This window comes from Halyomorpha halys, unplaced genomic scaffold (genome assembly GCF_000696795.3).
Source record: "Halyomorpha halys isolate HHAL.00 unplaced genomic scaffold, Hhal_1.1 Scaffold5.1, whole genome shotgun sequence".
NCBI lineage: Eukaryota > Metazoa > Arthropoda > Insecta > Hemiptera > Pentatomidae > Halyomorpha > Halyomorpha halys.
The window spans coordinates 869,366-887,382 of NW_027106871.1; the positions used below are offsets into that span (position 1 = coordinate 869,366).

Below are 18,017 nucleotides of genomic sequence, written 5' to 3' on the forward strand. Positions count from 1 at the left end.
ATATATATATATATATACATACATATCCTTAATACGGAATATATTATAAGGGGTTGTATTGCGATCATCCATATTATCGGATTCGTATCTTCAAGCTACGATTCAGCTTACTCTAATTGAGATGGTTCCTGGAGCTCGTACAATTTACTTACTTTGTATTCTACTTAACTTGTTGTTAAGTGCACAGGTCTGAGGCTAGGAAAGTTCCTCGGGGAAAGTGGCCTCAAGATCTCTCCACAGACTTGCCTTATGTGATCCTCTCACCTCCGCTACGGTATAGCCATCGTACCTCTAGTGAATGTCCTCCCATATCCTCATCAGAAATTGTCGCCGGATTTTATCTCTTCGAACCTTCGCTGCGGGATGTCCTTTCTCCTTCGCGTATACGTGCAGTACCGATAGCATCACATCTGATCGTTGAAATGCTTCCTCTCAACTTGCCAATTTTAGTTTTAATTGCACTGTTGACAATTAATTGATTTTGTATCAAAATAAATCTAAATTTGACACGTAATTAATTTGATATGAAATAAAAACTACGCTAAAGATACATAAGGAAGGTATGGAAACATTAGTTGATGTATAACTACTTAAGAACAATGTATCGACATAGTACCGTATTCACAGTGATTGAGATTCTGGATTTTTCATTCAAGGTACGTTTTCACAGTAGTTCTGTTTGTCGCAGTTGTTCTATTAGCTGACCTAAAAGATACAAGTGAGCGCACAATTAGAACTCGTGAAGATGAATTAAAATTCATAAAGTAAAAGTTGATATAAAAAAACATGGTCTAGTTCAATGAACTGGGGAAATTTAAAAATATATGGAAAAAATTTCACAGTAACGGATGCTATAACTAAAGGAAAGAAATACAATTAAATAAAATGAATTAATTTACTATTAAATTAAAGAACAATTAAATAACAGGGCTTACATTATAATGTATAATACAGTGCACATACATTATAGCATAAGGGCTCATTCATATTTAATTGCCTATTCAATAAAATAATTTCTGCAAGGGAATTCGGTTAAGATGTTGTGACTCGAAAGAAAAAGGTAATCGGGATATTTATTTTATCTATATATACCTGAAGTGCAAGAAGTGATCCTATCGTTTGGGAAAAAATGATTCAGGATCTCTTTTTATTTGCATGTTTAGTTTGGTTTTTGTTAGTGTATTTTTTGTTCAATTATACATTCTCCATCCTAGCTTTTTCAAGATTCTTTATTCATTCCCCTTACCTATTCAACTGTTTGATGACTCTTAGTGGTTAAATAGCTGATAAGACAGCATGCTGAGAGTTACCAAGTTTTTCTTGTAATATATACTGGTTTTGAACTGTATTATTGTTGGTTTTTTCTCAGAAAAGATATTTTCTAAAACTAGAATTTCTTCACTATTTCTAGCCTTGGTCTTGAGTTATTTTCCTTAACTCTCAGCACAAATCTATCCCGCAAAAATCTTTGCTCCAAATAAATTATAGCCCATTCATGATTTGGCTAGTATATAACAATTAGGAAAAAGGTATAATTATTTAATTGCTCAGGATTTGATTGAAAAAATGGTACAACTAATAATATTTTTACTTATTCATATTCTACTTTTTATTATGTCATTTCTTTTCTATGGATTCTGAAATCCTGTACCTGTACTTCTTTTTGATTGCCTTGTTCTATTTGTATATTTTGAAGATATCTCTTTTTTCTTTTTCCTTTAATAAAAGAAGTCTTGTATCAAAATTATACCAGTATTTTAATTTTTCACCCCAAACAAAGTACATGTTATCTCAGGTTACATTTACTTAATTCAAAATTTCTTGGGCGAATTTAAAAGTAACATTTCCCTAAATATTAGTGTAGAATTCCATGGTATAAAATATTTTTTCTCTGATATGTGTGTGTGGTGAGTGATTTGGAACGTTGCAAACTACATTTTGGTGCTACATTGCACTAAAAAAAAATTTGTTTTTTTAATATCTTTATTGAAATTTACAACTGTATATTACTTAATACATTCAGTAAATTTGATCTTAGTTAAAATGGAGTGTTACAGGCGTGTAGAGCAACTACCCATTGGTAGCACTCTAATGACATTTTACATTAGCTGGTCTCGTGGCCATCTTCTTTTAGGCGCCTCGGAGGATTGTCAGGAATGGAAGAGGATGTAAGGTTAGAAACTAGGGCATTTGAGTGGTTAGGGAGTTTATAATGGAAGGAGTGATATCTGGTTCGGGCTTGATTGGTTACATAGGGGAACATTAAGGTCTTTATGTATGATTTTATTTGTGACAAAGTAAGGAGCATTTAGGATTTTACGAAGGATTTTGGATTGTAAGGATTGAATACGAGAGGAATTTGAAGGTTTATAAAAAAATTTAAGTTTAAAAACTTTATATTATTAGAATGAGAAGTTTTCTCGCGTTTCCTATAAAATTTATCAAAGTAGAGAATTTGACTTTGGCAGTTAGTTCCTTCTTATACAGTATTTATATTGCATCAAATCAATATTTATATTTGAATTCCAGTTCGTCGTAACCTCAAGCTAATGTGGTTTACATATCTTCATGATTTAGTGGAGTCCATAAGGCCATTAAACACCATTAACAAATTAATTTAAAGTTAATGTACCTAAAAATAGTTTTACTCACAATCAGACATTTCTTTGTTTCTCATCCTGCGTTTTACATTGATATAGGCCAAATCTTGATGGCATTTTAACGACTTTTAATGACTAAAATTTTAATTTTTATTGATTAATATTTAATACTGTCACATTACTATTGATATTCCTGTTCATATTATTTTAAATATTTTTTTATTTAGAATATCTTTAATGAAGCTGAGGGATATAAAAATTTACACCTCCACAAACGATTTAATAAATCCAAAATGTGTAATCCCTACCTATAGATAGTATTAAATAATGTTATAATTTATTTCAGAAATGTCCTTTTAAAATTTATTTTTGCTCTGGTGTGTAACGAATGGAGTGGCTGATTGAGAAAACAGTTGAAATAGGCGCGGAAAAGTAATTTTATTGGAATAGATAGTGAAATCTCCACGGACCGATTTCACACTTTCCGTTGGAATTAACTGAACCTTGAAACGTGCTCAAGAGGGATCCAAATATTAATTTTTTAGATTATTATTAAGTTTAAATTTTTTATCACAACTTATAACATTATAATTGTACGGTGTGATAATTGTACGGTTATGTGTGATAAAATGGATCAATAATTGTTTTATTTATTGTATACCTATTTAATTCCCCTATAGTTGAGATTTCATTGCGGATATTCATATTGAAAAATGTATTGGTAAAATACTTTCATCTATGTGCTCCGACTAATAATTTATTAGTAATCCTTACTATTAAAAAAAATACTTATTACATTTGATTTAAGGAATACGTTTCTCATATCATAGGTGTTTTCCTAACGTGTAACTACTGTTTTTTAAGATTTCGCGCGAAAAAAAATTATCTGATATTCAATGTAGTGAAAGCATAGTTTCCCTGAAATTATGAATTCTTTATGAAAGAAGCTTCTTTCTTTCACTGTTCTTTTAAAGTTAATTTCTAGCCAGATAATAGTTCATTATTAATCGCATTTGCTAAACATTTATGATAATAAAATTGTACTGTCTGTTGAAAAATATAATCATTTAATTATTACCTCATTGTACTATTGGTAGTTCTAATATGAAGTCATTTTTAACTTTAACTACTATCGAACTTTGTTGTTTTTCAAAGAGATGATGGGTTGAGCTATAGGTTAAAAAAATAAAATCTTATTATTACTCATTTACTAAGAATAGTTACATTATCTCATTTTACTTATATCGATCGTTATTTATCAGTCTTATATTTAACTTATAATAACCTAAGGATTAATTTATGTTCAGATTAATAATAGAACTTTTAAATCTAATATTAAAAAGCTTAGGCCAAAATTACCGCTTATTTTAAATAAATTATGAAAAACTGAACATTTTAGTCTGCAGAAGCATGTAATAAAGTGTGAATGCGACATCTAGATTAGCCTTCTTGGCTCTCTTTTTGGCTTTCTCTGATGCGGTGGACTGAAGAAGGTTAAAGAGATCCGTTTGGAAGCCGATGTCCGAAGCTGGGTTGTCACTGAAGGATGGGCTGACTTCAGTACAGCCGACTAGGACAGCACGATCGGTAGTGTTGAGCAGCATTTTGTAGCTGCCCTGTTCCTTGGGCTTGAGGTATTCCCTCGCCTGAAAGATGATCCTGTCCGGACCAGCAGGCATGTTCCATCTCGACCAGGTGAACTGGTACGATGAAGCCATCATGGCCATGCTCATGTAAACGTGTTCTTCCAGCACCTTCTTCTTAGCCGAGTTCCCTTCCACGTAGAGGAATGCGTCCCACCCTGGGAATAGATCCAGCCCTGCCTTGCGCATTATTCTAATTAGCTGATTTGGTGTGAACGGAATCCCTAGGATGCCGTCCAGAGCAGCTCCAGTTGCGTTCTGAATACTGTTCAGAGAAACCTTGTCAGCTTGTATGGTATACTCCACGATGACAGCTGAAGCTGTCAATGAGAATATTATACTTTTGGTGTCCTTCCAGTCGGCTGCCGGGCGTATCTCCCACGTCTGATACGGTAGGTTATAGTATTTGAAAGAAGCTATACCGATAGGAGATGTTTTCCCGATTCTAAATGAGAGCATCTGTTTCTCTTCGTTAAAACGTACATCATATATGTTCTCCGAAGACCATGCTTTATTATCTGCATCCCATAGATAAGGCGCCGGTGTCTCAAACCATAGGACAGTTTCAGACACTTGTATGTCGACATATATTAACTTGTCTATATCATCATCGACTGGCGCTTTTGCATCTTCATCATCGTTCTCTTCTTCCTCTGTGATCATTGGAGGAACGTATTTGAAATAGAATTCTTCTTTACTGATGTTATAATCCCCATAGTTGATCTGTACAATGGTTCCGTCCTTATGCTTGTGTGGTTGCGGAACTTGTTTGATTAGATCTATGTTATAAACTCCCCCTAGAATAGCAAACTTCCTTAAATTCAGTTCGTTTTCTCTAATTTGCACTTTTAACTCATTCTTGTAAGCATCCATATATCGAGCCTTTGCTTCTTGTAAGTGCTGGTTAAGTGATTTGAAACCTTTTTCTTTTTCGTCGTCATATTCAGCAGCGGTTTTCTTTTTTTCATTTGGAATGCTGATGCCCAGTATCTCAGACAAACTTTTTTTCACTTCTGCTGAGAGATTGAGATATGATAAGCCCCCTGTTTTAGGACTCACCTCTCTTAACATTTCTGGAAGCGTTTTCAACCTTTTCCCTCCTTCGTTATTTTCGTTTGATAGTTTACCACCGTAATACAGGATGTCAAATATTTCCATTTCGTCTTGTATTTCCATGGGGTCTGAAAGGCTTACCCATTCTTCAAATTCGTTTTCGATTTCCAATTCCTCTTCTTCTGGTTCAATCTGCAAACCTCCATCCGTCCTGACTACATCTACTTCTCCTTCACTTGTTATTCTATAAACTTCTGGCTTTTCCGGTACTGGTAATGTACCTACGTATACTTGGAGATTTCTTGAAGCTTTTGGTTTCTCCTCTGGTGATTCTTGTGCTATTTGAAATGACCCTTCTTTAATTTTTTCTCTATTATCTACGATGTATTCTAAAAGTTCTCTTTTATGCCGCTTACTAATTTCATTGCTTATCTTTCCGTCTTTAATATCCGTAAGACTTTCACTCTCCTCAAAGGATCTTTCAGTTTCCTGACCATTTAAGGCAGTTGATTCACATAGTTCTTGTGATCCAGTTTTTAAATGTAAATCTTCTTCAGGTACTTCGAACCAGCACGGCACTTCTTCAGCCTGTTGCAATGATTCGAATTTGTCAGAAATTATATCAACTTTTATAGAATGCCACATTGTTGTTTCATCATAAAGGTCGTGATCTATTGGATTTCTTGGTTCTTCCCATGTAATACATCGATCACTGTAATGGTCAAAAGTCGTATGAAGAATTCTCAAGATGAGTGGAGAATTCGCAAAGGATGAGGGCAACTTAGCTGTGACAGTACCGAAATTCTTCGATGGATTTGAGCGAGATGAAGGTGTAACTGATCTCACCATCCATACCCACATCCAAAGGGATATATTTTCGGAACTCTTTTCGAATTCAGATTCCCAATAGTTTATTCTGTTGAATCTTGCTTCTACATCTCTTATCAAGTGGAAGCATGCTAAATCCAACTTATTTCTCAATTCTTCCCTGTAATTCTCCCTCACCTCCTTCCAGTTGTTCAGTTTTCTTTCACTAGCGTCAAGAGGTTCATCGATGTAATCTTGTAAAGTATTCAGTAGTGCCAGCATGGCTTCATTCTTTTCAAATACGAATTCCATCCGACCTGTTTCTTTTGTTTTGTGCCACAAATACAAATACGTATTCATACTTGGCACGTCATTTGGATATGGTAATCTGTCACAAGCTACATAGCGTTCCCACTCTTGATATTCTCTTATTTGTAAAAGATGTTCGAAGTTCGTTTCTCTTAGGTTTTGAAAATAATCGCAAGTATCTTGAAGGACTTCATCCCTGGTCAATTTCTCCATGATTTCGGTCTCTTCCTTCTTTCTCTTTGCCTGTCTCTCTCGTTCAAGTTGTAGTAGCTTTTCTTGCTCAAGCCTTTCTTGTTCTTCTTTTTCTTCTTCTTCACGTTTTTTTGCTTCTAACTGAGCTGCTTTAGCTGCTAATTTTTCTTTTCTGCCAGGTGTCTTAGGTCCCATTTTGATATATCCTACCGACAAAATAAGAACTGTAATTAATTTAGTTTTATTGTTTCCACTTTTATTTATTATTACTAATTAAAAATTTCTCATTCGAACGAGATTGTTTTTTTTTTATTGTTTTTTTACAGACAATATAAGTTAATCTTTTTTGTAGGTTCACTGTTTGTCCTGAACATTTTCATTCTCAAAATATGCATAAATTATCCCTAACAAAATGCCTAAATATTCACGTTTTTATATTTTATTTTATTCTATTAAATTAATAAAATATTTGATATTTTATTACTTATTCTAATATTGCTTATCCTTATCCTTAATATTGCTTATCTACTACTTAATATTTAATGTTTAGTTACGCAAGTATCGATAAGTATTACGTCCCATTTAACTGATTTTAAAACTGAAAATCTCGTTTTATTCAGACTCAAGAATCTATACACTTCAATGGCTCTTATACATACATTTACACTGTTTCAAAATGGAACTTATATAGCTTTTAAAATGGTTGTTTCTTCTGAAAACCTGATAACTTAACTTCTTTTGAGGAACCTCTTTTACTGTATTCATATTTAATTACAATATGAATTTTCTCATAAAATCTTAAGTTGGAGGTCACTAAATTCTTAAACCCTCTTTATAGCTTAACACTACACTCGTCTGATTTGAATATTGTGCTGATGTTTAAAAAAAAATCACATTTTACAACATATTGATAATGTTACACTATTACACGCAACATTAACCATTGGCATAACTACATTTCGCTTCACTCGAATTATAACGTCACTGTTTTATTCTGTCTAATGCTTTTATTATTATAAGATATTATTGTATTCGTTATTAAATAAATTCATTAAAATCTCTGGGGCTATATTAAATACTACTAAAATTACTTACTGGCGTGACTTCCTTAGTCTAAAAGGCTGAATAAGACTGACTTATTTTTCAGTTCCCATGGTGCTCATTGCTGTTATATTCCGATGCTTAGCAACGCACTCTTGAAGAATTAAGGCAACCGAGAAGATAACATAATATAAATCCATCAAAATTATTTGTTTTTACAAATTAATTAATACTTATAATTATATTATTAAAAAATTAAGTTTACCTTGATCAATCCATTTGAATGGAGGTAAAAAGTTATTGTTAATGAGCTATTTTTGTTCTAATATACTTATATATTTCGATCTCTAAATATTTTAGGTATAACTTGACTTTTAGCCGTTTAATTAGCTAGTTCAGGAAAATGTCTAGGACAGGTGAATTAAATTAAATAGTTTTAGAACTGTTTTTGCAGTTCAAATTAATTTAGATAGTTAAATAATAAATAGAAGTTTAAATGTAAAAAAATAAATAAATAAAATAAAATAACTGGTATATTCAAATTTACACTCACGTCGGTTCTCATATAAAAATAAAGCATTACGTCATACCTCAATAATAATGATTTTTAATTAATACAATAGGGATAATTGCAACGATGTGAACTTTTAGCTTTGTAATTCCTGACCTTAATATATTGAAATAAATATATTATTTAAAACTTCGAAAGAATCACCTTAAAAGGATATGAATTCCGATTTATAAGCCTCTTTGCAATATATTCATTTTTGATGTACTTCATTCATTAAAATCACTATGAATAAGCTGTTTGGTATTCAATTACCTCTGAAATAGTACGTGACCGAGATCAAAGGTTTCTCCGTTTAGCTTTAGCCTTTTAAGGAATTTGGCTTTTTCTTTTTCGAAAGTTTGGTAAAATATGGTTTGGACAGATTTTCGACCAGTTCGTCCATTAATTGAACATTTATTTGAGGAGAAGATGGTTCAGGTGTGGTAGATGAAGATCACAAATAAGTATAATTTATTTTATGGCCTGATTTCAGGCGTTCATTAGCGCTAAGAATAAAAAGAAAAGTAACAACCATATAATGAATAAAAGAAACGTTACTATAACTTAATAACGTGAGTGAGGAAGGAAGAGTTAAAGGGGGTTAAAAAATAGGGAAAAATGAACTTGCCGATTTTTCATGTCACTTTGCTTTTGCTTCTTTCCTGGCATTAGTTAATAAGGTTCTTATTTTTACCTCATTTTCCACTCTCCTTCACCCACGTCATTAAGTTATGATTACATTCAAATTATTCATTATATGGTCGTCAACTTGTTTCTTGTTATTAGCACTGATGAAGTTCGAAAATTCTGGCCAAAACGTTGGCAATACTAATACATATTTAACTTATTTATGTTCTTCTTCATGACCGCTCCGCAACCATCTTCTCCATAAATAATAACCAAGGTCTAACGTATCATTATGGTCGTATTTTAATTTGTAATTTATTTGAGTGGACTATGAAAATTAATTGCCATTGATGGATGTGGCCAAAGGACGGATCTGTGTGGTATTGTGAAGTTTCTGGTTGTGGCCTCGGAGGGTTATTAGGGATTTTTAAGGATGAAAGATTAAGAATTAATGGGTTAGGATTGTTAAGGAGTTTGGAATGAAAAGACGCATATCTGTTTTGGGTCATATCTGCAACGAATGGGATGTTAAGGTCTTTGTGAATGAGTTTATTTGTGACGTAATAAGGAGCATTAAGGATTTTACTAATACAATTTAAACTTGAATGTAAACTACAGTTATGCAATTTGAGGAACGAGTAGTACAATTAAATGAAAATTTGTATAGTTCGTAAAATATCATATGTTAAAGAAAACATTTAAAACTAAGACCTTTCTAGAGAGACATGTTATTCTCTGTTCAATAAGCCTGAAATGTAATTTTTTTTTTTTTTAGAAAGAACGCAGGGTCTTACTAAGAAAAAAAATGTGCAAATCAGTGCATTTGAGATAAATTTTAAAAAAATATTGTACTTATTTTTTTAGCAATATATTTAAACCAAGCAATTAGTTTTTCTGATCACTGTAATGCTAAAAAATACAATGACTTTTTAGAAGATAATGCGTTCTTACTAAACAGGACTCTGTTGTCAGCAAGTTCAAATCTGTTCGAATAACTGTTCTTCCATCGGCGCTTCGTTGAGTGGGTCGCAATTTCAGCATCGGTAAGCGCACCTACCTGTCCCACATTCTTAATCTTTTCCTCGTAATGTTAATGTCTGCCATTAGTGTTGTAATATGCTCAGTATTCTATAAAAATGGACGAATCAGGTAATATTCTGGAAAGAGAATATTTTGTACTTTACCTCGTCTGGAAATTCTTGGCAGCAAAAAAGTATAATGGTGAATGAACGGTGTATATTGGTTCATAAACCTTTTTTCACTTGTAAACCCGAATGATGTGATTCTATGAAGAATTAATGGTCTACGCCGATAGAATAGTTTCTGCAGGCATCCAGACGTAAAGGATAATATAAGTAGGACGTCTTCGATGGGCGGGGCACATTATTAGAATGAACCGCAAGCCAGAATCCTGAATGAATGAGTTTATGGGGCTTGAAGACAGACTAGCCTCTGATGCTGTAGTAATGGATGCAAAATCCATCTTATGGATCCGAAACTGGAGAGCGGTATTAAGTAGAGAGGATTGGACCAAACAGCAGGTGCTTCTGACTCCTGGAGACAATAAAACTTATAATATGTTTACGTTTTTTACAATTGTATTTCACATACTTAAATTAATTAGGGTGATTGCGGCCCAAAAATGGTATAGGTGATTTTGAGCACTCATTAGCAAGTCAGTACTATTAGTTACCCTATATTCTAATTAATTCAGAGGATGTAATGTGAATTTCTTAATGATAAGAAATTTTGCAGTTATATTAATTCTTCCCTGATTTTTAATGGAATGAATGGCTTTTAGTTCGCATAATAGTCAAAGCATTCTTTAGAGAGTTAAATGTGGAAAAAGACTAACAAATGTTGAAAATATTCGTTAAAAAAAGTTTTCCTCAATTATTCTATTCTACAAAAAAAAAAAAAAATTTGAATTAAAATTATAATAATTACTTTCTTATCCAAGACGAATAGCCTTATATTTGACCTTAAAATGGTATTTATTACATCCCTAATTTGAACAGTAGTATCATAGTCAAAAACCCAAGCAGGAAATACTTATTGATACAGTTGCGACACACCCTACTAATACAAAGAACTCTTCTGTTATTAAGAACTGTTGTAGAAAAAAGAGAAATATTTCAGTTGTTCCGGTGATCCCTGCAATGAAAATCATGAAAGTGGTTCCCCCTCTTAAGCTAAGTGGAAACACTTTTCTTACAAACAAGTCAGGTTAGGTTCTGTGAGGCGCGCAAAGTCATACTTGATAGCAGTAATCAAAAGTTGGAAACATCTCCGAAAATTATTTCATGGCTTCAAAGAAAACTGGAGCCATTTTTTGAAGCACAAACATTTGCTCCGTTTACAAATTTATCGCAGCCAAATGTTAATGACTATCCCAATAAAATATGATAATCTGATTTGTTGAATTCACCCGTTTTACAAAACACCGCGGATATCTTAAATTACATTTTATAGACCTGTACAAGTTGCTCGAATAATGAACCTTATTATCAAAAGTGAATGTTGTCTGGTGGACTTTCATTCTTTCTCCAGTTGTTCATCTCGGTCATTTTCTGCCATACCGCTAGAATCACTTTCTAAGAGGCCGTACGAAAAAAATTCTTCCGGCGGCCATTTGTAATTAATAGATACCACGTCCATATAAATCACACGGCCTCCTTTATTAGGTGCCCTCTAGGAAGGGGTAAAAAGACGGAGAAAGGCAGTGTCTATTCTCGATTTCTCGTCAAGTTTCCTGTCAGCGGTTTCTAATCGCCATCTTTTATATCACCAGATGAGAAGTTTTTTCATCTTCGTTTAACTAGGGATGGAATATCGGAAGTAAAAAAATCGATGTTGACATTTGTTAATATCGATATCAATATTATATGTGAACTAAAATATCGAAAATTTAACAAATTAAATAAATAGTAATTATAAAACAATAATACAACAAATCATTGAAGGACCTATTTCATATCACACCAAATCAAAACATAAACAATTCATAATAATGCTAAAACAAAGCAATGCCACGACTACCAAAACGTAAACATAACAAATATTGAAATACCCACCAAACATTAGCTAAAATATAATTAGCTGAATAAATCTTTCAAAAAAAAAAAAAATAATAAAAGGTGAAAATCATTAATATTTTAACCATCTTCAATTTACATTATGGACATCAGCAAATTCTTAAAGTCAAAACATTCTAATATTTCTGTTTGATATCGATATAAAAGAAAATATCGATATTTCATTTGTGCAAAACTTTGGGAATTTTTAAAATAAAATATTCAAGTTTTATTTTTATGTCGATATTCGAATATTAATAGTGAATATCGGAATTACTGGTAATATTTACTTAAAATATTACCAGTAATTCCGATATTCGACTATTAATAATGAATATCGGAATTACTGGTAATCTTTTCGTTAAATATCGTAATATTTATCTATCTGCTATAACGATATTTGGATTCAATATTATTGGCTGGATGGTATTTATTCAATTTTGTATGCTGTAAAAAAAATTAAAATAATTTACGTATATCAATTTCTCAGGAGTGTGATTCGCAAATTCCCTATGATTTTTTGTGTTTGTTCATCTATTTAATCATGTGCGTATTCTAAAAATTTTGGAAGAATTTTTTCTTTTTAGAAAAACCGATGTATCAGAGAAAAATATCGATATTGAAATATCAAATATGGGAAACAAGATACCCTTAACGATATCCCATCCCTACGTTTAATCAGGGCCCTGTTTCATAATAAAGTACAAACTAATACTATTAGTCTTGTAGATTTATCTTAATTCAATTACACTGACCTGTACTTTAGTATTTTTTAATTCCTGTAATATCACTAATAGTCATCCCTATTATGAAAATAATAAGTATTAGTATTATTACCACACTAGTTTCTACACTTGTACTATTAGCTTTCATTATGAAACAGGGCCCAGGTATTAAGTGATTCCTCAATATTTCTATGATATTTCTCGTTTTTTTAATTGAAACGGACTGATCTGAGTTAGAGTTACAAATTTCACTAGTCATAGGTCTGGAGCAAAATACAGCGGTCCCCCTTGTCAATTTTTAATGGATTCTATAATTTCCAATAAATAATATTAATATTTGGATTAAACTATCATGAAAAAAGTCTATTCTTTTACATAAAATACCTCACATTTTATGTGGAATTTTTTTTACAAAATTACTTGATAATGGTAGTACAAGTATAATCTAATGATAATTCCCTAATGCAAAGTATTCACAATAAAATTAGTTAAGATTTTATTTAGGAATTTTATCCATTGACCGTGTGTAATTGATTTATTAGTTATTGTAATTAATTGTAAAATTGTCTGGGTACCTAATTCTATATTCTAATATTTTGTGTGACCTTCTCTGACCGCCATACCTACAATATCTTTTATTTACTACTAATATTATTCACATCAGCATCCTTTTTACCTTCTAAAAGAACGTTTTAGATAATCGAGTAAAATTTAACGTTTTTGCAGATTTTTTCTTTTAATTAGGTATGAACGGCATGTATATTTATGAATTATGATACACTTTCAGACCATAAAAAAAAAAAAGAATATTTATTATTGATTGAATTTTTCTTTTTTTTCAATTTGTTCATATAAATTCAAATAATATTTGTTTATAGAAGCGTAGATTTTTTAGTCAGCTCTTTCCGGGCTCCTCTGATTTATCCCTCTCTGCCCTTCTTGATAGCAAGCCCTTGCCTTCACATACATACTAAGATGTTTATGTCTTTATTTGCTGCGTTAAGTGTGTTAGGTTACAAAAACGGTTTTAAGAAAACCTGGATAGAAAAATTTGGACTTCTGTAATCAATTTTTTCAAGTTTACGAAGTACCTTAATTTAATACTCATTTAGTAAACTTTAAAACATTACTGTACAAGAGCCTACATTTTCAGTTCCGTTTGTCTCAAGACTTTGTTAGTTGCAGTTATAAGAATAGAACTCATTTAATCAGTTAATTTAATCATCGTTCCTGAAATAATTTGATTGGTACTAAAGGAGCATTGTGATCCACTATAACTTTAATATTTTACTTAAGGAATCCTTGTGTGCCTTTGTGTTTTACGGCGAACGTTGAAACGGAAAATATCCCAGTTAGAGTTAACAAGTACTTTCCGGACAGCCATACATCATAATGATAGACTAGTTGTTGATTGGATGAACTTACTGTCATGACAGAATGTGATGGGCTGTAAGTGGCAGGAGACATGGCCTCCAGCTCTACTCAACGTCTCCTTCCTCTACCTGGCTCTCCTCTCCGCCACCTGGACATTTTACTTACGGTACGTCTAATTATCTAACCTTAATATAGATTGCTTCTCAATCACTACATAACATGGATATATTTATTATGTAATATATACAAGATATTTGTATAACTATCGGCCATCATTATTAATACTCCATTTTCATATAATAACATTTTTACCCCTCCTATGAAATTCTTAGGAAAACCTACTGAAAATAAAAAACTATCTTAGTGAATATTGCTGTGGAGTTCAATCAGATGTAAAACGAAATTTAAATAAAATAGAATTATTACATCAGCTGACTCTTCCCCCTAAGCTTTTTAGACTTTCTACATAAATAAGAAATGTAAAGAATAGATATAATAAAATAACATAAGAGAATATAAAAAATCAATTGCCTCCATACATATGAAATTATCTAAGTTATACTAATACAAAATATTTTATAAATATATAAAGAAATGTAAATATAACATAAGGCGAACTGCTTCGTAAACTGAGCAAATGCCATACTGTACCTTTATTTTGCGGACGAAAATAGTTAAACAAAAATAGACAAACAGAGTGCTATGAAAATTGATATAATTTTCATTATGAACGGAATTAAAAAACATAAAACATGGATGGAAGAAAAAGAATTGACAATACAAATAAAGTTTATCTGAAGACCAGAAATAAAATTTGTTTCCAACTTAGTTAAAAATATAATAAATAAATCAATTGATTTATGTGGGATTGGTAAAAGGTAGATATGAGGAATATAACACTGATAAGAGGTCATAAAACAGGATTTTGCAATTTCAGAAGGATATTAAAGATAAAGTGTAATATAAGCTTATTATAATAATAAAAAAAAATTAAATATTTAGTAATATGTGTTTTTTAAAAATGAATCTTGAGTTTAATATTGAAGATGTAAAAGGGCCAAGAAAAAATTATCTAGTATAAAGTAAGAAGAAAAGTAAATAAGAATGAGATGGTCATGACTGCGGTCAACACGAATGCAGTAATCAAATATTTATTTTCTGCCCATGTTTCAAACTTCTTTGTAGTTCTTCATTGGGGCTACAATAAAAAGATATAAAGAAGGTAGGTTTAATGTTAAGGTAAAAAAATAAATAAAAAACATATAATGAATGGAACACAAAAAGTGAAAAGGAGGAGGTATAGAATCCAAAAATAATTATTAACTAACATAATAAAGTGAGCACATACATAATAATATATATTTTATTGAAAAGGTCTATTAATAAAGAGACATAATAAATAAATTAAATGATAAGCATAATAGGTAAATTATGATTACAGTCTACATGAAAATGTAATAAATAAGGAAGAATCTTGATTAATAGATCTTTTCAATATTATATATTATCTGTTCACTTTATTATGTTAGTCAATAATTATTTTTGTACGATCTTTATCATCTTTATTTAAATTGTTTGATTGCTTCTATATTTCCACCTTTACATTTTTTATGTTCTATTTTTTATATCTTTTTGTTTACCTTTACATTGACTCTATTTTATTTCAGGGCTACGGTAAAGAAGAAACAAAAAATTGAATTCAACGATTTATTTATTTTCTGCCTACGATTTTACTCACAATCTAGGTCTTCATCAGCGTTACAATAAAAAGATGCAAAAATGGTAGAGTCAATACAAGAGTAAAAGAGTGTCTTAAAAAATTCAAAGGTGGGGAGGAAGGGTATTCAAACTATCAAAAATTTAAGGAGAATAATGATAAATAAAATAATAATTATTAACTAACCTAATGAAGTAAACTGTTACAAGCGTAAAATGTAATGAAGAAGGAATCACGTGGGATTGGTAAAAGGTAGATATGAGGAATATGAGACTGATAAGAGGTCAAAAAACAGGATTTTGCAATTTCAGAAGAATAGTAAAGATAAAGTGTAATATAAGCTTATAATAAAAAAAAATTAAATATTTTTAACAAATACTTTCAGAAGTATATTGAAATACATTATTTTAATTATATAACTAGGGTGAATAGGTTTGAAAAGAGCCGAAACGCCGCAAAAATGTGGAGAATATATGTGTATAAAATTTTAATGTGATAGATATTTAATAATTAAAAATGAATCCCTACAAAAAAAAAAATAATAATGATAAACATCCACGATAAAGTTGTTCATAAAAAAATATTAAGTCAAAATATCAAATCATATCTGTAGTGATAAGAGAGAAAAATCGGAATAATTTTTTTTTTTTTTCTATTAAATTTCCCTCTCCCCTTCCAGCTTTCTTTAATAACATCTCTTGTGTGATATTTAGAGTTTATTATATTTTACGTTTTATTTGAATCATAAAAATTTCATTCATTCCTTCAGCGACCTGATCAATATTTGTAGATTTTGTGTTAGTTTTTATTTTATCCTAATGCAGATTATGGTATATTATAATTTTTTTTTTAACTAGATAGAATAGATATTTTATTATGTATTTAATTAATTAACATATTTGTTGTACATGACAGGGCTAATAGACACAATATAATCAAATTTAGTAATATTCTTCGAAAAGTAAAAATTGATAAGAATGTTAATGTTAAAAAAATAAATAAATGTAATTTTTCTTACCAGTATATAATAAAATTATTGTTGCTTTGCAAAGTTTTTATAAATCATAAAAATAGCGATACTTTTAAAAATTCGTTTCGCATGCAATTTGTATGCATTACGTTCAGTGACGGCTTGTTACAAGCAAGATCGTTTTCTCCTAGTTGATTGCTCTGACCGCTTAGCAGCTTAATGTTTTTTATATATGTTTCGTTCGACGTCAAAGAACTATACCAAATACGAATTAATCATGCTGATAATAAAATTACTGATTTCATATTACTATGTACATTTGGGCTAAGCAAGGTATATAAAAGAACTAAATAATTAATCAGGCCAGGTACGGTATTTCATCTTATCACAAGCCTTTTAATTTCTGAGCAAAATAATAGATATCTTAACATGTGTGAGAAATTAAAATTAAGTAAACAATCTATTTTTTTTTCTATTAGTTTGAAATTAAATATCCCTTCCTTTTTTTTTATTATATAAATATGGTTTATTGTATGATATGAATGTATAGCATTAATTATTATACTGCCAATCATTTAGCATGTACGTTCTAGAAATATCGAGGTCATTTTGTGTGTAGAATGTTCACCATTTCTGTGATTTTTTTCTTTCTGGTTTTTGTTTTTCACATAGCGATTCCTAAAAACATTTTTTTTTTATGACAATTAATTTTTTTTTCTGCGAGATTTCACTCCATATCTACTCAACGGTTAGGCGTTTCGTGTAAGCCTTTCTTACAAGTTTGAAAAAATGGAATGTATAAGTAAGCCTAGTATTTTTTTTTCCGATTCCAGATAAATCTAATTTTATATACTATAGCCTTCAACTGTGTGGATATTTTTTAAAACTACAATTTCACACAGGTTCATCCTTTTTTTTTTTTTTCAAATAAGTACAAAATAACAATTCTTTACCTTATCCACCTTTCCTGTTCATATCTCCTAACCCGTATAATTGATAATAAAATGCGCACTATAATATATAAATAAGGAAGAATGTACGGCTATATTCTCAGTGGAGCGACCCCCGCTTTCAGCCGACCCAGCCCAACCCCTTATAATGCCATGTGGCAAAGGAACGGCATTGTAAATATGTATTCCTCTGTATATTTTGTATATGCTTAATAAATTAACTTAGAAAGTAGGACAAAAAAAATTCCTGCTATATAATTTTATGCTGAATTCTTGAAGCAGACCGATAGCTCCGTTGTATTTCCACCACTGATTTGTAACATGTACCATATTTTTTAATTATTGGAGAAGTTTGTCGGGGGGTGCGGTCAGCAAAGAACAACAT

General features: G+C 30.9%; 2 protein-coding genes across 4 annotated transcripts in view; one reads left to right on the forward strand and one right to left on the reverse strand.

The window, feature by feature from the left end:
* LOC106692437 (SUN domain-containing ossification factor) overlaps positions 1–18,017 on the forward strand; it is a 118,398-nt gene that overhangs the window by 74,939 nt on the left and 25,442 nt on the right. Inside the window, exon 2 of one of the 3 annotated variants that reach the window (XM_014438403.3) lies at positions 14,058–14,161. The exons of the other annotated variants lie outside the window; for them this stretch is intronic. Within the exon in view, the coding sequence (XP_014293889.1) occupies positions 14,064–14,161 (98 nt within the window). The 5' untranslated portion in view covers positions 14,058–14,063. The remainder of the gene's footprint in view (positions 1–14,057; positions 14,162–18,017) is intronic. 3 annotated transcript variants of the gene reach the window in all.
* Positions 3,977–6,799, reverse strand: LOC136795245 (dynein axonemal intermediate chain 7-like). The gene has a single exon (XM_067045183.1). The coding sequence runs from the start codon at positions 6,797–6,799 to the stop codon at positions 3,977–3,979; it is 2,823 nt and encodes a 940-aa protein (XP_066901284.1).

Excerpts from the sequence above, each read along its gene's own strand:
- LOC136795245 (XM_067045183.1), bottom strand. The coding sequence starts at position 6,799 with ATGGGACCTAAGACACCTGGCAGAAAAGAAAAATTAGCAGCTAAAGCA.